The following is a 24,938-nucleotide window of genomic DNA, read 5'->3' on the forward strand; positions in this document are numbered from 1 at the left end:
GCTTCGACATCTCAAGCTTGAATAACCGATCAATGAATTCTCCTTTTTGAAGTTTACTTCCAATTTTCATTTGGTTTGAAACTTTAATTTCTATTTGGATTGTTAACTTCTATTTGTTTTGGTTCGTAACTTCTATTTAGATTGTAAGCTTAATTTTCATGATGAATCTTGATGCTTCATTTGAATTATTATGTGTGTGAATTGTGAATGATGAATAATAGATGAATTTAATCTATAATGTATGAGATAAATGTGCTAAAAAAAAAAGTTTTGCCCTTGAATTGGGTTAAAAAAAACAAAAACATATTTTGTCCCAAAACAAAATGGCAATTACCATTGCCATACCATGCCAACCAAACTTTTGGCAATAACAAACTTCGGTATACCAAAAATTTGGTACGGTAATAGTAATAAATTTTACCAAACCGAAAATTTAGTACGATAATTGGTACAAGAATTTTGGTACGGTAATCGTACCGAACCCGCCCTATATGTAACTGCAGAGTATCACACCCGCTCATTTTGAAGACTCAGTCGGCCTTGCATTTGTGTGTGGCTATTTGCTTCTCTTGTTGCTTCTATGCGGAATTTTTCGTAGCAATTTCGTGACATCATCGCTTGGAGAAAAATGAGAAGTCAACGAATTAGTCTTCCTCCAAGTCTGCGTCTCTACACTTGCGACTTCCATCAAAGAGTTTCTGTTTATTTTTCTATTTTACTTCTTTATTTGGGGCAAGGTGAGGAGGTTGTTGGAGGGTTTCACCGCAAATTTCCAGAAATTTTCCTTGATGGGTTTGTGAAAATTTTGAATTTTGCTTCGTGGGTTTTGTTTAATCTTCGTTTTTCTTCGTGGGTTTTCAAATTAAAGGGTTGAGATTGGTGGGTTTTTTCTTTTTTATTTTTTTTTTGTTTTGTTTTGTTATGGTGTTGGAGTCGCTGGTTTTTTGCTGAATTTTGTGAGCTCTGGTATGGCTGCTGTGATGAGAAAACTGAGTTCTGCTATGGCGGCATCTGGTGGCGGCGACGGGGATGGTGGGGATTTTAGCATGGAGTTGGAGTTTTCGTTTGCCGTGGAGTACAAGGGTCCTCCGGTGGGTTATGATATCCCAAATGCATTTCCTGTTGATATTCGCCACATCCCAACTGCTGCTCCGGTTTCTTCAGCCTCTCTCATGAACAATTTGTCCCTCCCTGTGATTCATCCGATTTCAAAATCCACCAAGAAACCAAAAGAAGAGTCGAAACTTGAAACTGAGGTAAAGTTTGGAAAGGAAATTGTTTCTTCCAATTCAGTAACCCCTGCTGAATTGGAAATTAGCAATGGCGAAAAGGGTGTCTCGACTTTATCAGATAAAGGTGAAATCTCTGGGAAATTGGGGTCTTCTGGCAGTCTGTCTGGAAGTTTGGAGGGTGTGCTTGAATTGCCTGATGATGGTCAAGAAGCTCAAGGCTTTCCGAATTATATGAGCCCCGGTAATTGGGGTTCATCAGAGTCTGGTTCAAGTTCGAGGAGTCTTTCCTCTGAGGTTTTCTCTGGTAGAGAGGAAGCTGATACGGATGCAATTCCTCACCATGTCAAAAGGCCATCAGCTGTGACATTCCGTGATCCTGACTCAAATGACATTGTTCAGGAAGAAGAGTTTGATCTTTCTGAAGGGGAAGAAGATCTGCGAGTGAGGCCAACGATTGAGAGAAGTGGGAAGAAAGGGTCATGCTATCGATGTGGGAAAGGAAACAGACTCATGGAGAAGGAGGTTTGCATTGTTTGTGGTGCTAAGTATTGCTATAATTGTGTGCTAAGAGCAATGGGGTCAATGCCGGAAGGAAGGAAATGTGTTACTTGCATTAGTTTTGCAATTGACGAGTCAAGGCGAAGGAAACTGGGCAAGTGTTCTAGGATGTTGAAGTGGCTTCTCACTAAATCGGAAGTTGAACTGATAATGAAAGCCGAGATATCTTGCCAAGCAAATCAACTGCCAGGCAATCTTATTTTTGTGAATGGCGAACCTTTATCTCAGGAAGAGCTGGTTCGATTGCAAAGTTGCCGAAACCCACCAAAAAAGATAAAACCAGGATGCTATTGGTACGATAATGTATCTGGTTTTTGGGGAAAGGTAAAATTTGAACTCAGCTAAATTTTTTATTCAGCTTGTTAATATTGGACCTCTATTTTGTTGTAAATTGCACCTCAATGCGATGATGATTCTTCTTTAAATGAACAGGAAGGGCATAGGCCTTGCCAAATCATTAGCCCCCAGTTGAGTGTGGGAGGCCACATAAGGCGAAATGCTAGTAATGGGGATACAAATATACTGATTAACAATCGGGAGATCACAAAGTTAGAGGCCTTCATGCTGAAGGTTTTTATACTGGACTGGTTCAAGTTCTTTTGTATATTATATGCTTTGAAAAACAAAACACATTGTATTGATGCATTTTGTTGCAATTATGCAGTTGGCTGGAGTGCCATGTGAAGGAAATCTTCACTACTGGGTGAGTGCAGATGGGGAGTATCAGGAAGAGGGAATGAATCAAGTAAAGGGAAAGATATGGGACAAGGTGTGTACGCATGTGATGTGCAATAAATTGTGTTCCTTTCCGCCCTTTCCTAATTAATGTTTTGATCAAGCATCCCTTAACTGTGGAGTTACTTCTTTACAGACTACAATAAAGATGGTTTGTAACATCTTGTCTTTGCCAATTCCTTCTGGTTCTGCAAATCTTTCCACTGACGAAGTGAACACCCGGAACACCTTTGAAGAGAAAAAGCTTAACAAAATTGTTCTAGTTGGACATCACAAATCTGGTACAAGCACTATATTTAAACAGGTAAGACATTTGGGGAGGAATAACCTGATTACCCATCACTTAATATTATAAAGGTCAGCACCTAATTGGTGAATTTCCTTCCGTAGCTTCAGGGTCAGTAAAATTATTTACCCTACAAAGCTTTAGATGGTAGTAATCATTGCTGAAACTTGACAGTGAACTAGTATTGACATGACTTGAAGTTTTCAAGAAACTTTTTTTCTGATTTATTTGGTATATTTATACCTGTTAAAAGTTTGCGGCAAGTGCATATCAGAGATGTGTAAACATATATACATGCATGCATGTATGTTTGTATGTATTTTTCTTAATGCACCACTATGTGATGTGTTTGTAATTACTAATAATGTATTAGTGCATCCTCTCGGCAGCAGTGTTCTTCTATTTAATAACCAAGTGCAAACGTGCACACAGATAACTAAACATGACTCTTCTTTTACCACAACAATGTTGTCGTTATATTTTAAGTGACACATCGTTTTCTTTTTCCCTTCCACATCTGTAAGTCTAGTTTGGTACACTTTTTCTATTGTTTTCAATAAACTTTTGGAAGGAAATGTTATAGTAACTTCAACATTTCTCAGTGGGTGGTTGAGTGTCCATTTTAAAACAGCGCTGCTAGGAATATTGGTTTAAAAGGCACTTTATGAAACCAAACACTTAATTCCAATATATTTATTCCAAATGATAGCCTTATTTTTTTTTCTGACACTAAGTACTCGCTTATTTTAGGCCAAGCTCTTGTACAATGTTCCTTTCTCTGAAGATGAGCGCCAAAGTATTAAGTTCGTGATCCAGAGCAGATTGTACAGTTATCTTGGTATATTGCTTGAAGGGCGTGAGTGGTTTGAAGAAGAAAGTTTGATTGAGAAGAGAAAAGGAAAAGGACGGCTTTTGGATGAACCTGGCCCTTCAGGTACAAATCAATCTATACTTTGTTTTCTTTACTCCATTATGTTTATGATCTGCCTTTTTTTTTTTTTTTTTTTACATCAAGGGCGACCCCCAAGTTGACAAGAGTTTGTGGTGGGTGTTTTTTTTGGGGGGGGGGGAGGAGGAGGAGGTGCTGGGGGAACGTCTATCATATGCAGCCTTACCCTTGCTTTGCAAGGAGGCTGTTTCCACGACTCGAACGTCTGGCCTTTCCGTCACAAAGGAGCACCAAACCGTTACGCCAAGGCTCACCCTAAGCCTTTTTACATCATTTTGTAATTTTTATGTTGGATGGCATTTTCACTAAAGTCAGTTGTCCCGTTCCTTTCTAACTGTAAGATAAATTAATTATTTAGATGAGATTTGTGACTATTTTTGGTTTGTAAAAGAAACACAATTAAGATGGGTTACCCTATCCAGCACGTGGAAGAAAGGCTGTAAATAAACCGTTAACAAGAGATAACTCAAATTCGGTTTAGATCCTTTTGGCAAATAATGATAACAGGGGATGAGGGATAACATTGTTTGAGTTTCTATAGCTTTACCTGTTTGGTCAAGTGAATTATTTGTTATGTGTTTCTCTTAATCATTTGTGCATCTCAGTTGTGGGTGTCGATTTTGAATTAATGAATTGTCCACCCACTTTATTTTGGACCATTGATCTTCTAATCCCGTCTAATAGTGGTTCAAGAAAATGTGTTGTCTTCTATGAATTAGTTATAAAGAAAAAAGAATATTTGTTTCACTGATATCATGAACTACATATAACATGTTATGAGCTCTACTGATAAAATTAGATTTCTGCCTTTCTTGACGTTGAGAGTGCATATGGACATACCCATACAAACATTAGATTTTGAAAGGGTTTCAAGAATACATACATATACACACATATATATACATATATACATACATATATATACATATATATATATATGTATATAGGGTTTAGGAGTGAATGATTAAAAGAAGGGATTACAAGACCTTTTGAATGATTAAAAGGAACAAAATAAGATTCAGTAGTGAATGTTGGAAAGTCTGGGAATGCCGTTTCCCTTCACTGCTAAAGCCTTAAAACTTTAGGGTCAACTGACTATCCAGCTTTGACAAAATTATTTTTTCCCATATGTTATTGTTAGTACTTTCCAGTTGTTACTATCTTTTACTTTCCTGTCAAGTTGATAGATCTTTCTAGTATATGATTGTATTATGTTATCGCTCGGCTTATAAATAACATATTAAAACTTTAAACATCAAGTGAGATGCTTGCCTTTTGTATGAATTTATTGCTATCAGTATTTGTCATTATGGAGTCGTGCCTGAAGTTATTCAGTTTACACAGGGAATACAAGCCAGCTTGACGATAAAACAAGATATTCCATTGGTCCAAGACTGAAAGCTTTTTCTGATTGGCTCCTCAAATCTATGGTATCTGGTAATCTGGAAGCCATATTTCCAGCAGCTACCCGTGAATATGCACCATTTGTTGAGGATTTGTGGAAGGATCCTGCTATTCAATCCACATACGACCGGAGGAATGAAATAGAAATGCTGCCCAGACCAGCTGCATATTTTCTTAATCGGGTGAGATCACGCTGTGTGTTCCTTGTCCTTTAGTTTTAGCCAATTCACATTCTCAAAGTGTTTCTGCTCATAGTTTTTATTTGTTTATTTTTAAATTCCTTTTAGCTTTAGTTCTTTTGAGTTTTCAATTATTCTTTAGGTCGTGGATACATTTAAATATGAACATGGAATGTGGATAATACATGATCTCTATATTATATGCGTGTTACTCAGTTCAAATATTTATATTTCTGTGTAGGCTGTTGAGATTTCAAGGACAGATTATGAGCCCACAGATATGGACATCTTGTATGCCGAGGGAATCACCTCATCCAACAGCCTTACGAGCATGGAATTCTCAATTCCCCCATCAGCTGGAAATAGCAATCTGGACCCTCCTTATCAGCATGACCCTTCGTTAAGGTGAGTTCCGGATTCATGCATCAAGTAAATGATGCTTGAGCAACAAATGCATTAATCTTTCTTCATTGAGTTGGCCAAATATCGTGCTTAATCTGGCTGATTAAATTTATTGTCGACATGCTTTGCCCAATAGATAGAAATTGCTATGTAGTTTTAGATTAGTTATAACCAGGAAAAGTAAGATGAAACTTTTTTAATACATACACAATAGTCAATGGAATTTTGAGAGTATGCTTTGCCGATAAAGGAAAACACAGGTACGGAATATAACTTTTTGATGCTAAATGAGCGATAGGTTACTTGAAAATCAATTTCATTTTCCAAGATATGATCTTGAATTCGAAGTTCTAAACCAGTCCTTTTTTCTCCAGTTTCTTTGTTGTTGAAACATTTCCGAGTAGTATATTTATGTTAGAAAGAAAAACTTGAGCAATTTTGTTTGATGGAAAACAGTGTTTTAAAATGCATTGGCATTGTTTTCTTCGCAGGTACCAACTAATTAGAGTGCATCAGAGCACCCTCGGAGGAAACTGCAAGTTGGTCGAGATGTTTGAAGATGTTGACATGGTCGCATTTTGTGTTTCATTGACAGAATACGATGAGTTTTCTACAGATGTTAACGGGGTTTCCATAAACAAGATGATGGCAAGCAAGCAGCTATTTGAAAATATTGTTACTCATCCAGCCTTTGACCAAAAAGGCTTCCTTCTGATACTCAACAAGTATGATCTGCTCGAAGAAAAGATTGACGAAGCCCCTCTCACTCGATGTGAATGGTTTCATGACTTCAATCCGGTAACCAGCCAAAATCCCAGTAGTAGCAATAACAACAGCAATAACCCCACGTTGGCTCACCGTGCCTTCCAATATATTGCAGTGAAGTTCAAAAGATTCTTTCATTCTCTAACAGATAGGAAGCTGTTTGTTTCACTGGTTACAGCGCTAGAGTCTGATACTGTAGATGAAGCTCTTAGATATGCTAGTGAGATTCTAAAATGGGAGGAAGAGGTACCCAGATTAATTAACGAGATCTCTTCCGCTAGCATCGAGGCAAGTTCTTCCGCTTAAATGTCTTTCTGTAAATGCAACCATTGCTGTTGTGCAAATTGTTTATATACATGCACTAGGAAACACATATATGCAGTGAGAAAATAGAGTTCATATTCTTTTCAACTTCTGTTTAAACAATGAAATATCTGTTTTTTCTTTTTCCCCAATTAAGTCCAATTTTGCAACACTATCAAGTTGGATGTATTTTAAAATTTAGTTTTTGGTTATATTATTGAAGAAAGTAAGCAGTAAAGTACATAGAAAAAACTGAAAGCAGCAAAAATGGGACAGGACAAAGGATTAGGTGAGTTGAACTACACGTAAAGGCTTAGTCATCCGCTCAGAGCGGGTAGAACAAACCGAAATTGCCGTTACAGTCTCATCTCCTAACTTTTTTCACTGACATTGATTTTTCCAATTGATATATACTTGAGATTTGCTTCCAATTGAAATGTGGAATCTTACCACCAACGTAAGACTCCAAGAACAAGGAAATAATGGAAATGGAATCCCGCCACCAAGCAGGAAACCACAAGCTGAAGGCAGGTTGCACAAGTCGCAAATCAAGTCAAAATCTGCGCGCTGCATATCCGATTGCATTCACCACCCAGAAAAGATGAACCATGAAGACCAACAAGACTGCAATACAAGAAACCCAACGAGCAGAAGCACAAGCAACGAACCATTCACCAAAACTAAGTAGCAAGCAAAGATAGCGAGGAAAAAAGTCTTTCATCTTCGAAAATCTTCATCTTCACACTCAGCTAACTTTGAGGTTTCATTACCTGCTGATTTGATCGTCTTGATCGCCAACGTTAGAGTCGAGGTAGCAGAAGTAGCAGAAGTAGTCATCTTCCGAAAACAAACGACACAAACATTTGGATGGTATCAACAACAGCACGGCGACGTTAGTGAATGGAGTACTTGTAGTCACATTCACTTTTGAAATGATATTATTCTCATTAATTCCTCATCCTCCGAGCAATATCATTCAACACTTCAATACTGCTTGCTGTCATCATTGCCTCGGATGGGAATTAGGGGTGGGCACTTGGAACCGAAAATTGAAACCGAAACATGAATCGAATCGGACCGCACCTAATGGTTTTGGTTTTGCGGTTTTGAAATGGTTTCGGTTTTAAAACCGAACTGCGGCAAAGAAAACGGTTTGGTTTCGGTTTTGGGTTTTCAAAACCGCACCGAAACCAAACCGAAACCGAAACCGCACCATATATTGAATGTTATGTTTTAATTAGTTCAACTACACTAGTCATCCAATTTTGCACCACTATTCGAGTCCATCCAATTTTTCCCCTACATATACTGATTCATACTGAATTTCTTCTCGTTTTCCAAAAAGAGAATGGACATTCTTCCCTTCCTACTCCATCTCAGCAGTCAATTACTGAGGGCACCAGCTCTAGTGTGATTATGGTGCCTGATGTCGACAGGGATTTACTTCATTGTCTTATTAAGGTACATTGGACAAGTAATTGTACTAATAGAAAAATGATGAACCGAGATTTGTTCTCTCTTTTCGTGAAAGCTGATGAAACTCTTGTTGCTTTCAGATATATGATTGTCTGGAGTCTGACTTAAAGCTAAATGAGGTTTTTGAGTTTTTTGGAGTCTTCACTCTCGATTCAGAGTTTAAAGAGGACAAGGATGCATCATATGATTTCACAAATGGTTTTAGCGAAGATGTGTTGGTTCACTTGCCCTCTAATAAGGTATTGGTTCATCTTGCATTTATGTAATTGTTGGTCTCCATATATAAGAAAAGACTAAACTTTGCGTGTTTGGTTCTGTACATAAGTACATACATTTTTATACTTTTTTTTGTTTCACATTTTTCCCTTGGTGCAGGTACCACGTCTCCATTGTTATATTCACAGGAAGCTTGCAGTTCACGACTTCCTTCCTTGTTCCCCTACAATCACAGGAAACTTGGACTTCTATGCCTGTCTGCGTGTGTATATGCAAAACCTGGGATCTCTAAATTTCCCCACTTCTGCATCCTTCCCTTAATTACTTAGATATTGTGTTTGACAATGCTATTATTGTCTACCTTATAGCCAAAGCCCAACGTGGTGAAAGAGATCAGGGAATCTCTCTTGAGGCATCTTACAGCTGTTCTTGGTAATGATGGCATAGCTGCTACTTTCATGCTGTTGCATCTCATGTCCACGGTAAATGGTCCTTCTCATATCAAAATTTTCGGTGTTGGATCCACATGATGATACTATTTTTGTTCATCATGTCCTTTGATTTCATGTCTTATTTCAATCTCTTAAATGACATCTCTCCTCATCTCCTTTACGTATGAGGTATATGATTTAATCTCCTTTTGACAGGTGTATTCTAGAGTTGAAACAGTAGCTGTGGGGAAGCTTTCACTAAATCTTACTTGTTTAAGCAAAGAAAGTGCACCCGTGTATGGTACTCGGTGATGCGTAAAATAACTAAACACACAAATTAAACCCTCTTTTGTCAAATTGTAGTAAAGATGTAAGTAGGGATCGTTCTAAACCGGGGATTAGGAGGGATTGCTAAACTCTTGAAAACTAACTCAATAATGTAAAAACAAAGTTTAAAACACTAAACTAGACTCAAAGAATGTAAAATTAAAAGTTAAAACACCAAAACAAAGCAAAGGAACCAAACAGCAAATAAACACTCAAAACTGCCTTAGAAGCACAATCTGGGCAGTTTTGAGTACTAACACAAATTTGGACGAATATATGTTATAACTTGACTCAAAACACTTAGAAACACAAATCAAAACACTTTCTAACTAATCTAAGACTTCAAAATAAAGGGGGATTTGTTTTGGACGAAAATTGAAAACAAAACAGAAACTTTAAAACAAAACAGATTGTAAAACGTTTTTGGATGAAAAGGATGGATAAAAGGGTAGTTAGGAGGTTCTTCTCCACACATGTCACACTTGCAAACAAAACGATTTTCAGTTGTTCTTCTAATAAATTATGAAACTCAACACCCCAAGTTAATTAGATACGCTTAAATTAACCTTCAAGTTCTCCTTAAGTTAATGAATTGGATGGGAAAGCGCATACAACAATTCAAAGCATTCCTCAAAGGTTCCTTACGTGATGAACACAATAAAGATACAATCAAGAATCATGAAGCACAATGAGAACTATAAGTGTTGACGAGGCATTCGTTACTATGATGAGCATGAAACTAGTGCCAAGAATTCATTCAACGCGATCGTTTTCAAGCGACCTTCACTACTTGTGATTATAAGATTGTAACTATTAGGTGAAACTCCCTCATAATCTAGCATCATATTCATGCATGAAAACTAAGCGTGCACTCTCAATCAACATACACAAATAAGTTATCAATCAAGTAGATGAACGAATTGAATCCACAACTTATGAAATAACAACTGAATGTAATCAAATCATATTGCAAGCATGTGCATGGTTTCGAATCACCCCCCAACTAAGGGGGTTTAGTTCCTCATACTCACAACACAAAGTTTATTGAATTGAAACATTGAAAACATAAGAAAGATTACACCTAAAAGTTCCAACAATCTGCAATAGACTAGCAAGCACATTCAAGAGCACTCCTTCTTCCTTCTTGCTGCGGCACAAGGTATGGAGATGGTTTGGATGGGTTTTGGATGATGGAGAATGGTGGGAAGGTGTCTAGGATGGGTGTGTGGCACGCTAGGAAGGTTTTGGGGTCAGAAAATATGGATTTGGGTGAAGGTTGGGCACGGCAAAGGTAGGGGAAAGGTTTCTGGCGTGAATGGAGTTGTATGGATGTGTGTGGAATGTTTTGTGGCTGCAACAAGGAGGTTTATTTAAAGGAAAACAGAAATTAAAACCCTAGGTTGATTAGGAAATCAGAAATTAAGTCTAAGGATTCTAGAATTAGGAAATAAAATCAGAAACTTAAAGGAAACCCACCAAAAGTTGTGGCAATTACTTAAAACATAAAAGGAATGTGTTTTAAGTCAGATTTTGGGAAAGAAACCCTCCCCCTTGCACGGCAAGGAAGAGGAAAGGATGAGGGAGGTGCGGCTCATGTCTTAAGAAAGGAAACATGTCCTAAAACTAAAGGGAAATAGGTCTACTTGTGCGGCAAGGGTTTGGGAAAGGTCTAAGTGACCTAAAACTGATGGGAAAGAGGATCCTTTGCACGGCAAGGAAGGGGGATTAAGGGAAAGGTGCGGCAAAGGTCCTAGAGTGGTTTAGGGCCTTTGTTTGGTGTCCCAAAGTGCTTAAAAGGTATTCAAAGTGGCTGGAAATTAAGGACATTTAGGAATAGGGAAGGTCAACCAAAATAGGAAACCTTGGCTTAACTTTCCTACTTCAAGTAGGAATCCTTGTTGGAGTAGAAATCCTTGTTCTTCTAGGAATCCTCAAATGAGTAGGAATCCTTCTTCAATTAGGAATCCTTTGTTGATTAGGAATCCTTCTTGGATTAGGAAACCAACTTTCTTCAAGACTTCAATTCATCCATTCCTTTTGCTCCAAAAGGCTCCAATTTGCTTCTTTTTGCACACTTTGACCTTAGAACCTGAAAACACACAAAAGTGACTTTAAACACTAAAATAGCTAAGTAAACACAACCTAAATGCACGAGAACAAGCCAATTAAGTAGCATGAATATGCTCCTATCACTCGGATTGGCCTTGCTCTCAAGAATCTTTTACCTTTCACACAATGTATATCCCTAACATTGGATTATGCAGATTTGCTGCATTTTTTTCTTTCATTTTTGCCGCTGTTTTTTGTTGCAGTTTTGCTGCTGTTTTTGATGTATTGTTGGTGCTGTTTTTGTTGCATGTTCATTAATTAATATATGAGGAAAATAAGACCGTCTTATGCGTAAATAAGTGTATATTTTAAATTGTACATTTTTTTTTCTAAAAAACCGAACCGAAACCGTTTGAAACCGCACTGAACCGAACCAAATAGTTTGGTTTCATTTCGGTTTTGGCTTCAAAACCGCACCGAACCGCACCGCAAAAAGTTTCGGTTTCGATTGCGATTTCACTCAAAACCGCACCGCACCCACACCTAATGGCAATGGCACAATTTCTTCACCAAACCTTGATGAGTAGGTATCTTCATCGGCTAATACCTCCATAAACACTTTTGTTAACTTCAATGTCTTCATCCTGTGGCATTACCAGGTGGACTCCCTAGCTTTTACAAAGTAACAAACGTTTGCTAAGAAAGTCAAAATCGAAACGCACTTTGCACCTAAGAGGTGGCTGTGTCAGACGCTTGATCTCCTTCAGCTTTGTGAACACTTGCGCTGACTCTAACTCAGTTGAACAATGTCTTCATCCTGTGGCATTACCAGGTGGACTCCCCAGCTTTTATAGCATAGCAAACGTTTGCTAAGAAAGTCAAAATCGAAACGCACTCTGCACCTAAGAGGTGGCTGTGTAAGACACTTGATCTCCTTCAGCTCCGTGAACACTTGAGCTGACTCTAACTCAGTTGAAGAAACCTCATACATATTACCCCAAATTTGTTCTTTGTTGATGTGGATTGCGGTTGCAAAACAGAAAGCATATTCATCTCGCATTTGTTCAACTACATTAGAGCTAATCCTGAGTTCACCAGTTTCAATGTTTGAGGTAAACAATAAATATTTCACTTGATGCATCAAAGGCTGTAGATTTTCTGATTTAAAGTTTCAATGTATATTTCATATATTTTTGTGTACAAGAGTGAGTCCGGGTATATATGAGAAGAGAGATGGGAAGGTTGGCTACTGCAAGCAGCCGACCAGAAAGAAGGAGGCATGTTGCCTACCTAATCTGAACCTTACACAAAGACATTACCCCAATCAGTCTCCTCCCTTAAATCAAGGGAAAGTTAATTTACAATAATACATTTAGCCTTACCCTTACCCTAGAGATTACATTGAGCCATACCCTAGACATTACCCTAATCAGTCTCCTCTCTTAAATCAAGGGAAAGTTGATTTACAATAATACATTTAGCCTTATCCTTACCCTAGAGATTACATTGAACCTTACCTTAGAGATTTGCCATAGGGGTCACCCTTGGTAGCAAACTCTAAAGGTTGTGAAAGAACACACTTCAACAACACTCCCCCTCAAGTTGGATCAAAGAGGTTAATCGAGCCAAGATTGCCCAAATAACGATGAAATGAAGTAGATGCCAGAGCCTTGGTAAAGAGATTTGCCCGTTGATCATGGCTTTGCATGAAAATGGTCCGGATGACTTGAGTTTGCACTTGAGCTCCAACAAAATGACAATTCACTTCAATGTGTTTCGTTCTTTCATGGAACACAGGGTTAGCAGCGATGTGCATGGCTGCTTGATTATCGCATATAAGAGACATGTAAGTAGTATTAATAAACCCTAAGTCTGAAAGAAGCCCTTTAAGCCATATAAGTTCACATGCAGTGGCTACCATGGCTCGATATTCAGCCTCTGTGCTGGAGCGAACAATGACATGTTGCTTCTTGCTCTTCCAAGTGACAAGATTTCCACCAATAAACGTGCAATAGCCCATGGTAGATTTCCTATCAAGTGCATTCCCTGCCTAATATGCATCAGTGTAGCCACTGATGGTAGTGGAATTGTTGTTACGCATGATGATTCCTTGCCCTATCGAACCCTAGAGATAACACAAGACTCTGTTAACCATGCTAAGATGATCAACTATAGGAGAATGCATAAATTGGCTTGCCAAGCTCGTTGCATATGTGATATCTGGACGTGTGATGGTGAGATATATAAGTTTGCCCACCAATTGTTGATAGTAACTCACATCATGCATGGCTTCTCCATTTTTGTTGAGCCTTAGTTTAGAGTCCATGGGAGTGATGTCAGGTTTGCAATCAAGCATTTTTGCTTCCTGAAGAAGATCCAATACATATTTTCGTTGATGTAGAAACAACCCATTTGAAAGGTTGCCATTTCGATGCCCAAAAAATATTTCAGCCTCCCCAAGTCTTCGATAGCAAAGGTTTGGCGTAGTGAGAGTTTTAGTGCCTCAATTTCAGCAGCACTATCTCATGTGATGATGAGATCATCCACATAGAATAGCACCACCAATTTCCCATTGATGTCAGTTCTTACAAACAATAAGGAATCAACATTACTTCGTAGGAATCCAGCCTTCTTTAGAACTGAACTAAGCTTGGCATACCAAGCTCTTGGGGATTATGTCAATCCATAGATTGCCTTGTGCAACTTACAAACCATGTTGCCTTTACTACCATCATAACCTAGAGGAGGTTGCATATATAGTTCTTCTTGTAACTCTTCGTGAAGGAAAGCATTCTTCACATCCATTTGATAAAGAGTCCACCCACAATTAAATGCAACTAAGAGTAGAACCCTCACTGAATTCATCTTGGCCATAGGTGCAAATGTTTCCTTGTAATCTACCCCAAAGGTTTAGGTGAAACCTCGAGCAACAAGCCTGGCCTTGTGTCTCTCGATAGAACCATCAGTCTTGAATTTAATCTTGTAAATCCAACCACTTCCAACAGCTTTTTTTCCTGGTGGTAGTTGAACCAAGCTCCAAGTTTTATCTAGAGCACGAAGCTCATATGCCATGGCTTGATTCCATTGTGGGAGGAGATAAGCCTCTTGAAAACTTCTAGGTTTACTATGTTTATCAATTTCACAGAGACATGCAACATGAGATGTTGAGAACTCACCAAGGCTGATACTTTCACTGATAGGATACCGTGAGGCATAAGTAACATAGTCCTACAACCTAGTTGGAGGTTTTTGGTTCGAGGAGGATTTCTTCTAAGCCCTTGAGACTCTGTAGGAGATTGTGAATGATCAGAATGAGACTCCTCGTTTCTCTCTTTGGCAGGGATACAGCTATCAGTGATTGAGTTAGTTTGTTGAAACATAGTTTTTATTTCTTCAATATCTGGTATCATAGTAACTAAGCTTTCTTCCAACACTAGATTATTAATGTTATGAGGAAGTGAAAACATTTCAAACAGCTCATCCCCTTAATTTGTAGTATTCCCCTTGTGAGTAAAATAAGGGTAATATTCTTCAAACTTCACATCCCTTGACACAACACACTTCTTAGTGGCTAGATTACAGCACTTGTATCCCTTTTGGGTGGAAGAATACCCCACAAACACGCACTTGGTTGCCCTGGCATCTAATTTGTCACGGTACAAGACTTGAATGTGAACAAAGCAAACACATCCAAATACCTTGAGGTGTGTCAAATCAATCTTTCTACCCTTGAGTACTTCATAGGGAGATTTAAACCTTAGCACACGACTTGGGAGTCGGTTGATGAGGTAAGTGGCAGTGAGGATAACAAATGATGAAAATTTCTTTGGAACATTCATGTGAAGCATGAGGGCACGAGTCTTTTCCAAAAGATCTCTATTTTTTCTCTCGGCTACTCCATTTTGTTAGGGAGTCCCTACACAGCTGGTTTGATGTATTATGCCCTGAGAACTTATGTATTGAAGCATGTTGTTGGATAGAAATTTAGTGCCATTATCTGATCTCAACACCTTAATGTCTGGTTGAAATTGTGTTTTAACATGCATATGAAAATCTTTGAAAATAGTTTGGACTTTACTCTTTGATTTCATAAGATACACAAAACTCATTCGAGAGAAGTCATCAACAAATAAGACAAAGTATTTAAACCTTTCTTTTGATTCAGTTGATGGTCCCCATACATCAGTATGCATCATTTCAAAAAGTTTACTTGTCTTAGACATTGAGTTACCAAAAGGTAGTCTAGTAAACTTAGAAAATTGACAAACATCACAAGTAAAATGAGATTTACAAAAATTTGGAAACAATTTAGACAAGATAACTTCAGAGGGGTGAGCTAGCCTCTTATGCCAAAGTTGGTTTTCATCTATGGACTTCGATTGAGCTTGAAGGGCCTGAGTAAAATAGGCGTTCTTGCACAGGTAGTAAAGTCCATTTATGAAGACCCCTTCACCAATCATCTTCTTGGTGAGAACATCCTGAAACATCACATTATCTGGTTAGAAAATGGCACGACAGTTTAAGGTGTTTGTGATCTTTCCAATTGACAGAAGTTGGAAAGGAAAGGTTGGTACATATAAGGCAGTGGAAGGTGTTTTGTGTGAGAGTAAGTTTCTTTCTCCTTTTCCCAAACCTAAGATATTTTTTCCATTTGCAATAGACACATGTGAGGGACTTGAAAAACGTTTAAAATGATGCAAATTTGTGACTTTGTTTGTCATATGATTTGTGGTTCCTGAATCAATTATCCAACAATCATTTTCAGTACTAGTTAACAAGCAGTAGTGTCCCAACATGGCTGCATGGCTGTTCTTTTCATTGCCTTGAACTTGTGAACCTCCTCCGTGAAGGAAAAATTTTGTCCTAGCTAAGAACAAGTAAGAACATTTGAATACATATGCAAACTATTAACACTTTAAAGTAGACATGCATTAAAAAACAATTCTTAAAACCCATGACTTTCAAAGCCTAGTATATGGTGAACCAATAAACTCTTTAACAACATTAAAGAGAAGTAAAGATTAAGAGTTTCTTTACCCTTGAAGCTCATCCTTGTTTACACAAGGGATTCACCCAAGTAGAGGGCCTTCAAGTCACCTCCAAGCTCCTTGGATATTCCTTGTGATTTTCCTCCTTTTAGTGCTCCTTTGCTTCTTTGAGGATTTAAGGATTTGTTCTCCAAAACACCAAAAGTTTGATGTCTCTAAGTCTCCACACCAAGGGTTAAGTGTGAAGATGAAATGGATGACTTAGGGAAGAAGAGATTGCTAGATTAATCTCCCTAAGTGGCCGGCCTCTTTGTAGAGAGAAAGAGAGAAAATGTTTCACCTCTTTGCCTCAAAGAAAACCCTAATTAGAAAATAGCTATAAAGTTGCTTTTATAACACTTTTCTTTGGTGAGTGGCAAACTTGCAATTAAGCAAACTTTCACCATCTCCTCACCATGGCCGGCCTATATGTTGTGATTGGGCTTATTGCCCATTTTGTTTTAGTTGTCATACAACTTAAACATAATGGGCCTTATGGACCAAAACACTTTTGGGCCCCGAAACCCAAAACCAACTTAAAAGCCCAATACGAACCTTTCGTAAAATTAATTAACTAATTAATTAATCTTGACCATTCTTCAATTAAACCATTTAATTGAATATCCATTTCATTTAATTTCTTCACTATCACCCTTACTCGGTGTACGATCCATTAGGTTCCAATTAGTGAGGTAGTGGGCGATTGTTACTCTTAACGATCGATTATGAATTGAAACCACATTTCAATTCTCCCTTTTATGATTAGTGTTTCCTAATCATTAGGGCTTCCACAAACCATGAGTGACACCTAGCAGTATGTCATGGTTACCCAAGCTAAGTAGAATTGGTTGGAGAACCTATCCAGTTACAACTACAATGCAATACGGTCATTCTCTAATACAATACTCTTAATCACATTGTTTTAGTGATAGTTTGTTTCATGTCTACTATCCAATGTGATACATATCTATATGATTCCCTTGAATATGATTTGGAACAAACTTCCTAAGTCATATTCATATGCTTTGGCCAAAGACTTTAGAATCATATCTTAGAGTATACTCCTTCCACCATGGAAGGTTAGAGATCCTTTGTTGTGCATTCATATGCCTACATGACTAGATAACTTGACCCCAACAATGCCATGTACACTCCGAGGGAATGCCGTTGACATGATCAAAGATCAAGGACCTAACCATTAGACATCTATGATGCCTCAGGTCAAAGGAATACTTTGCATATTGCAACTTTCGAGTTCTTTCATAACATGTATGTTCGAACTCTCTTTTGATCGTTGTTCAGTGTACTCGATTACGCTTTCGAGCACCTATGTGTTTGTCTTAGTGTCCAACACCAAATGACTTGAGACTAGTCATATTCACGCTTGAGTCGACATAACACATACTAACCTTAGCGGATTGTCAATACCCAATTGGCAATCCTATGGCTAGGAACGTTTTCGGAATGAACATAAGAGAATGGTCTCGATAATCTAACTCACTTAGATCACTTGTCTCTTAGATCAAATACATCCCTTGGATTCCCTTATTACTTAAACACATGATACAATAAATAGTGATTAACAATAAGCTTTGCCCTTCATTAAACATATAAAAGTTTAATACATTAAGTATTCCAAAAAGCTATTACATCAAATGAGTGGCTTTGTGGGCATACTTCCAACACTCCGTGTCCCTTACTTTGAAGATAGTCTGCAAACTCATTGATAAGGGACAATGGATTGGTAGTGAACTCCATGGATCGTTGTGAGATAATAGAAGGATGTGCATTAGCAAGTTCAGCCTTGTAATGAGGTTGAAATTTCTATGAGGACCTTGGTATCATTTTTCCATCTTTGCTGAACTTAGGCTTGAGTTCAAGATGAAGTTCCCAATACTTGTCTTCCACATGGCCAACGCCATTGCAATATTTGCATTTTAGGTGTGTATTTCTACCTTTGTACACCTTAGCCTCTGATGTCTTGTAATTTGAGGCATATGCATGAGTCTCAATCGATCTCGAGCTGTGCACAACATTCATCACTTTCTTCCTTGCTTCTTCTCGTTGGATAGTTGCATAGACATTGTTGAAAGTGGGCAGTTCTTGACTCATCAAGATGTGACTCCTTAGATCCTCGTACTTAGATTTCAAACTCCCTAACAACTGGTAGATTCTGTCTTCCTCGGTTCGTTTTAAGAGAATGATAGGATTTGTGGTATGTGGAAGGTATACATCAAACTCATTCCACATGGCCTTGAGGCTTCCAAGGTGTTGAACAGATGCTTTCCCTTCTTGTTGAGCATTGGCAACGTCCTTCTTAAGTTGAAAGACACGTGCATAATTGTTTTGATTTCCATACATATCCTGCAAGGCTTTCCGAAGCTCACATGAACAATTGTAGTAGCTAAAAATCTCAGCAACATGTTTCTCCATGGTGTTGAGTAGCAAAGACATGACAAGTTGATCCTTACAAAGCCATGCGCTGTATGTAGAGGAGAAGCTGTCTGGAGCTTCAACACTTCCATTTACAAACCCTAATTTTCCTTTGCCTCCAAGAGCTAGAGAAACAGCTCGAGACCAAGGGAAATAATTAAACTCATTCAAGAGAACTGAACACAGACATTGATTGGTGTTAACCTCGATGTCTGAGAAATTTAGGGAGAGACTATACTGAGTTTCCTCATCATGGTTCACTGAACTTTCTTCACCCATGGTTCATATTTTTAGACAAAAATGTAGCAGCAAGAATGGCAAAGACATGTCACAAAGGAACCTGCTCTGATACCATGTAGATATTCTGATTTAAAGTTTCAATGTATATTTCATATATTTTTGTGTACAAGAGTGAGTCCGGGTATATGTGAGAAGAGAGAGGGAAAAGAGATGGGAATGATGGCTGCTACAAGCAGCTGACAAGAAAGAAAAAGGCATGTTGCCTACCTAATCTAAACCTTACACAATGACATTACCCCAATAAGTCTCCTCCCTTAAATCAAGGAATAGACGTTTTTGAAGATCAAGTGAAGTTAGGAACGTGCTAAAGAGATGGAGAAATTAGTTCATGTCTTGGAAGATGAGTAATCAGTTGCAAGGGGGACCTAAATATCCTTCTAGAAGGCTTATCCCTGTCCTACAATCATGCCGCACCATCCTTTCTAGAAACCCTAGAAAGGTGGCGCCTTCTTTCCTTCTAGAACCTCTAAAAGTGTGCCGCACCTTTCACCTTCTAGAAGCCCTAAAAATCTGCCAGAAACCCTAGTTTTTTTCCCCCTTGGATTAAGCCGAGCCTTTCCTTGTTCTCCAAGATGTGTGTGCTGCAAACCCTAATCCTTTTCCCTTTAGAAATTTCGCAAACCCTAGCCTATAAATATATGTTTTCAACCACAATTTTGCACCACCCCCTCATATAATTCTACACCACATTCAGCCGCATACACACACCAATTCATACCCTTTGCCACAACTTTGGAGAAGAAGAAGCTTTGCTGTGGCTTCCATTGGAGGAGGAGGACCTTGTGCCGCAAGCCACCTGCAACCATTGGAGTTTTAAAAGTTCTTTCTTCTCTCGTTTTAGTTTCAATGTTTATTTCAGTTTGCTTTTCAATTGTTATGAACATGTGTAACTAAGTTTTTCTTAGTTGGAGGTGAATTCGAAGCCATGGACATATGTTTAATATGAATTGATTACTTTCAGTTATTGTTTCATAAAACATGAATGTGGTTTACTTATCTGCGTTATTGAGAACCTATTCTTGTGTGTTTATTAAGGATGCATACTTAGTTTGCATGCAGGGATTTGATGCTAAATTATAAGGGAATTTCACCTAATCGTTATGAACTTATAATTAAAAGTAGTGGAGATTGCTAGTCACAATCGTGTTAAGTAAATTCTTGGCAAGAGTATCATGCAGTTCATAGTTACGAATGCCTTGTCAATGCTTATGATTTTCATAGAATTTAAGGATCTTTGATATGTATCTCTATCATGCTATTCATATAGGGAACTTGAGAAGAATAATTTGGTTGCGATGCATTGTCCATTCAATTCAATGAACTTAGGAAAATCTGAAAGTTAATTAGTGCATTCACAATTAATTTGGAGCATTGTCATTCATGGTTTAAAGAAACAATACTAGAAATCAATTTATGTTGCATATGGTTCATGTGTGGAGAAGGATCCTCTAGCTAAGTTTTCACCATTCAAATCACCTAATTTACTTTGTTTTGCAATCTGTTTAGTTTAGTTAAATTTCATCCAAATCAATTCTCCCTTTAATTAAGTGTGTTAGATTAGTTAGAAAAGTGTTCAAATCTGTCTAATTTAGTGTTTTGAGTCTTAATAGACTTAAATTCGTCCAATTAACTCCCTAGAGTCAGTTTTGAGTCAATTTCACTTAGTTGTGCTATTTTGAGTAGTTTGAGTCAGTTTTAAGTCTTAAGTGTTTAGTTTTGTGTTTCTAAGTCTAGTTTTGTGTTTTTGAGTCATATTTGTGTAGATTAGCATCCCTAGTTAATTCCCGGTCTAGAACGATCCATACTTTCATATACTACAGCTATCTTAATAGGGTTTTAATTTGTGTTAGTTAAATTTCACATCAGATAGCAGACTCTAGTGGCTGGGAAAGAACACACTTCAACAACAAAGGCATTCAAAATCTTACTAAAGCTGAACCACCTTGGAGCTTCAATTCCTGGAAATACATTCTCAAATTCAGATTGCAGACGATAGAAAGAAAGAAGCGATCAGCCTCGCCATTCGATAATATAGTTTTCATTTTCGTAACGTCGTTAGCATGATTGTCACAGAGTCTTTGGCAGTTAGACAAGTCCATCCAGTTAAACAATTGTGCATCTCAACGTTCCAAAATGTATGACAATTTTGAAATTTTGTCAAGGATACTCAGTCACTGACATCCACTCACCCTAACTTCGGCGGAAGTTCTGGAATTTCCACAAGCCTGTTACATCCATGCATGTCAAGTATCCTCAAGCTGACAAATTTGGTAATGCATTCGGGAAGAGTAATCAAATTGCTTCGCAATACATCAAGTTGATAATGCATCCGGGAAGACTAACAAAATTGCTTTGCGATACATCAAGTTTAAATAAGGTGGCCACAGAATCAAGAACAACATGGAAATTCATTTATGATAAATCCCTCCTTGTACATTTAATTGCTCAAGACTGGGAAGCGCTAAAGAACGCAACTGTCGTGTGAATCCTTGAGCTACTTGGGAGCACCAATGGAAGTGGTTGTACACTACATGAAACACTATCCTCATTTCACAACATCTCTCACATATTGTGATAATCAAGCAGCATTACATATAACGGCAAATACAACTTTTCATCAGAGAACTTGACACATTAAGATGGATTGTCATTTTTATATAACATGCTTGATGGTGCAGTTGTCACTCGTCATGTTGGTTTGTCGCAATAGTTAGCCGATAAGGAGAAGTTCTCGATTATGTTGCGCAAGTTTGGAGTCTTTCACATTCACTTTCCTTAGAAAATCAATACAATTAAATAAGAAAGCAATATGTAATTGATCTTGTCTTTGATTGTGTTTGATTCTTGCCCTTATGTACTCCTAGTTTACAGGTCTTCGTGTTGTACAAGGAAATCCTAAGTATATTTTTTTCCACATATTCATCACATAAGGTTTGTGGTATCTCTTTTATGCCTGCCAGTTTGGCTTAATTTCAGAAGATGCTATTGTAGAGGATTTTTTTATTATTTTGTTTTTCACTTTTTTTTTCGAATATGACATCTGATAGACTTTGACATTTATTTCACTTGAGTACCCAAACTCTTATTTGTACCAAATTTTTATTATACATTATTTGTACCAATTTAATTAGTACCTCAATTAAATTCTGAGTCTCAAAAATGTTTAATGAAATTTGTGCTAAAATTGATGCTTAACAAAGTCACTTAATATTGAAGAAATAAAAATAAACCCTAAAATATTTAAGCCCTGTTTAATCATATTCTAATGGGGTATCATTGTCGTTAAAAAACTGTTAAGGTCTGACTGCATTAATTTATTTATTTTTTGGGTTTATGAAGAACCTCCCTACCTTCAAAATCAATTGTAAGAATTTTTTTATTTTTAAAATTACTATTTTGAGAGAGAGATTGAGAATTCGAAACTATTTTAATAATTTAAGGAAGAGTAGAGTCTGGAACCAAGAAAAACCAGCAATCTATTTGCTAGAATATTAGGCTGCATACCAATTATAAGAACTACCAATTTGCTTCAGCTTTAGAATAAATAAATAAATAAATAAAATATAAATAAATAGACAAAAAATCGAAAAAATAATACAACGTTATCGTAGATACAATCCAATGGATCATTGATGGTTTCGAAAAGCAATGACTCATTCTTCATCACTAGAAGAGAAGTGGTAAAATGGGACCACGCAAATTATTAGTACATTATTTATATGAAACAGTACACAGAACATGTTTACAGAGTAATGCTAAGGAATCAATTTTTTAAATTAAATTTATAAATCATGTGATGTGCATCGATAAACACCATAATCAACACTTCAATAATAATCAACAACTACTTATATCATCAAGTGTCACTGTTGGGGTAAAAAAAAAAAGGTTCCTCAAGTCAAGGAAAGTGGAGATGATGGTGGTAATTAAAATCCACGGTGAAGATTAACTAAGAAAATTTACACCATTCATTTTTTTAAACAAATAAAAAATGAATTAAATCAGAAAACATAAAGAGCCATGTTGCTAGAACATGTGAGGAGTTGCCCATTTCCTCCAACGTGCAAAAGGAAGTTGGTGAAAAACTACCTGCTTTCTCACCCCACTCTTCCTGTCACCCTAAGTCTATAAAGGGGGAGATTGAATTTCACAAAAAGGGAAATCGACAGAAAGAGGACAAGAGAGAAGAGCACACAATAGTGGAGAACTGAAGAGAAAACAAGGAGAGAAATCAACAAAAAAGGCAGAGAGGAGTATAGAGGGGTTCACGGCAAAAGAGAAGAGGGAAAGCAAGGAAGACACGACAAAGGGAGCAAAAATATTGGGTATAAATTTATTGTTTATATTGGAAATCTTTAAGGAAAGGGATCTCCATTGTTTTATAAAAATGGGGATTAGTTGTGGGGTCCACATTACATTGAATTTTAAGGATCCGAACCGTCTATTTTTTAAGTTGCACCTCATAGATCATCCTTACAAAATATTAGCCAAATCGGAAATGTTTAAGACATCTAATTGGGTTCAAAGAAATGAACGAATACTTTGTTATATAAGAAACAATGAAATTTTATCTTGATAATTAAATAGGCAAATGGTTTCGGATTAAATTGAATTTTTGCAAGAATGATCTATGAATCGAGACTTACAAAAATAGACGGTTCGGATCGTTGAAGTTCGATGTGAAGTGAGTCCCACACCTAATCCCCATTTTTTGAAAAAAATGGGGATCCCTTTGCATAAAGGGCCTGGTTTATATTTTGTTCTTTGTCTTGGTGTTGGTTCAGTTTTTGCAGAGGAAAAAAAAAAAGACTTGGCTTTTCTTATTTTCACCAAAGCAAAGAAAATGGTGAAACTTCCACCATCGCAGCCATCTAAAGGATAAACCTCCTCTTTCCACTTCAAATTTCCAAGGCTGCACTGCTTCTCTCTCGGATCCTCAACCAAAGCCCACACTCCCAATAGAACTACGGAGCTTTCTCTTTCCTTGCTTATATCCTCCTGGGCCGTTTGCCGATCTGCGAACACGAAGACTGCGGCAATCACTATCACCGGTGCTAACCCTCCAGGGACGACGAAACCAGCCTCCACCACACTTACAAGGGGTTCAGCTGCAATACATCCACCGTCATCAACAATCTTCACACCTACACAAACGAAGACGATGGAGAACCGCCTTCTAATAAGCAAAAACAACTATTTTACCTCATTGTCGAGCCCTCTCCAGATCAAGATCAAAGCCCACCTGCAGCCGCCGAACACCACCACTTCAACAACACCGACGACCACAGTAGCCGCACCGTTCTCGATCCACAAGCCCATCGACCGCATCATGCTCTCAAAGTGGTCACCAACAGAGTCATCCTCTTCAAAAATGGCAACTTCTGTCCCCGGTGCAAATGGATCTTCTCTCTCACTTTGCAGCAACTTTATCGACGTTGAACAGAGTCCCAAGCAGACGTAGCAGCCACCTTATGGTCCTTCGCTTCCGTTGCAACAACCGCCTAACAATGGCGCCAAATAAGCAGCGACAGCAGCTGCCGATAGAAACCTCAAAACAATAGCAGGCAGCAGCCACAACGAAGCAACACTGGGCAGCAAGCAAGCCATAAGGAACAAAAACTTAGCTAGCAGTAGCGAGGGACGAAGAAAGGAAACACAAAAATGAAAGGCAAAGACACAGCCGCAGAGAGAGAAAAAGCAGCGGAACATGAAGCCAAAGACCTGGTTGACGAGCGGATGAAGAAAATGCAGAAAAGAAAGAAAGACGCCGTTTGAAGCACGAAAGCTGCAGTCTTTGCCTAGAGAAAGAAGATTCGAAGTGGAGGACTAATGTTCAGTCTCTCCGAAGCGGTGCCCTTCGTTCATA

At 37.9% G+C, this 24,938-nt stretch overlaps 3 protein-coding genes across 4 annotated transcripts; 2 read left to right on the forward strand and 1 right to left on the reverse strand.

Annotated features, from left to right (window-relative positions):
* Window positions 1-519: 519 nt before the first annotated feature.
* Window positions 520-6,965, forward strand: LOC103425777 (extra-large guanine nucleotide-binding protein 1). 2 transcript variants are annotated; one of them, XM_008363879.4, is made up of 8 exons: window positions 520-2,114; window positions 2,223-2,360; window positions 2,455-2,559; window positions 2,662-2,829; window positions 3,562-3,745; window positions 5,096-5,346; window positions 5,585-5,748; window positions 6,237-6,965. In XM_008363879.4, exons 1-8 carry the CDS (start codon window positions 969-971, stop codon window positions 6,814-6,816), a joined length of 2,736 nt encoding a protein of 911 aa, XP_008362101.1. In that variant the 5' UTR covers window positions 520-968; the 3' UTR covers window positions 6,817-6,965. The 2 variants fall into 2 exon arrangements, with proteins under 2 accessions (XP_008362101.1, XP_008362109.1); XM_008363887.4 differs by having other exon boundaries at window positions 5,105-5,346.
* Window positions 6,966-8,100: 1,135 nt separating this feature from the next.
* LOC108171887 (mini-chromosome maintenance complex-binding protein-like) lies at window positions 8,101-8,942 on the forward strand. Its single transcript, XM_029102067.2, has 3 exons — window positions 8,101-8,274; window positions 8,370-8,528; window positions 8,665-8,942. The coding sequence occupies exons 1-3, from the start codon at window positions 8,230-8,232 to the stop codon at window positions 8,824-8,826; spliced, it is 366 nt and encodes a 121-aa protein (XP_028957900.1). The 5' UTR covers window positions 8,101-8,229; the 3' UTR covers window positions 8,827-8,942.
* Window positions 8,943-18,163: 9,221 nt separating this feature from the next.
* Window positions 18,164-19,051, reverse strand: LOC139196081 (uncharacterized). Its single transcript, XM_070821744.1, has one exon. It carries the CDS (start codon window positions 19,049-19,051, stop codon window positions 18,164-18,166), a length of 888 nt encoding a protein of 295 aa, XP_070677845.1.
* Between the last annotated feature and the right edge of the window lie 5,887 nt (window positions 19,052-24,938).

Source organism: Malus domestica, chromosome 05, assembly GCF_042453785.1.
Source record: "Malus domestica chromosome 05, GDT2T_hap1".
Lineage (NCBI taxonomy): Eukaryota > Viridiplantae > Streptophyta > Magnoliopsida > Rosales > Rosaceae > Malus > Malus domestica.

Bases quoted from the DNA above. Each gene is read 5' to 3' on its own strand.
- LOC103425777 (XM_008363879.4), top strand. From the start codon at position 969: ATGGCTGCTGTGATGAGAAAACTGAGTTCTGCTATGGCGGCATCTGGT. The intron at 3,746-5,095 runs GTACAAATCAAT...GAAGTTATTCAG, and splicing joins GGATGAACCTGGCCCTTCAG to TTTACACAGGGAATACAAGC. The intron at 5,347-5,584 runs GTGAGATCACGC...ATTTCTGTGTAG, and splicing joins CTGCATATTTTCTTAATCGG to GCTGTTGAGATTTCAAGGAC.
- LOC108171887 (XM_029102067.2), top strand. From the start codon at position 8,230: ATGGTGCCTGATGTCGACAGGGATTTACTTCATTGTCTTATTAAG. The intron at 8,275-8,369 runs GTACATTGGACA...TGTTGCTTTCAG, and splicing joins TACTTCATTGTCTTATTAAG to ATATATGATTGTCTGGAGTC. The intron at 8,529-8,664 runs GTATTGGTTCAT...CCCTTGGTGCAG, and splicing joins TTCACTTGCCCTCTAATAAG to GTACCACGTCTCCATTGTTA.
- LOC139196081 (XM_070821744.1), bottom strand. From the start codon at position 19,051: ATGGGTGAAGAAAGTTCAGTGAACCATGATGAGGAAACTCAGTATAGT.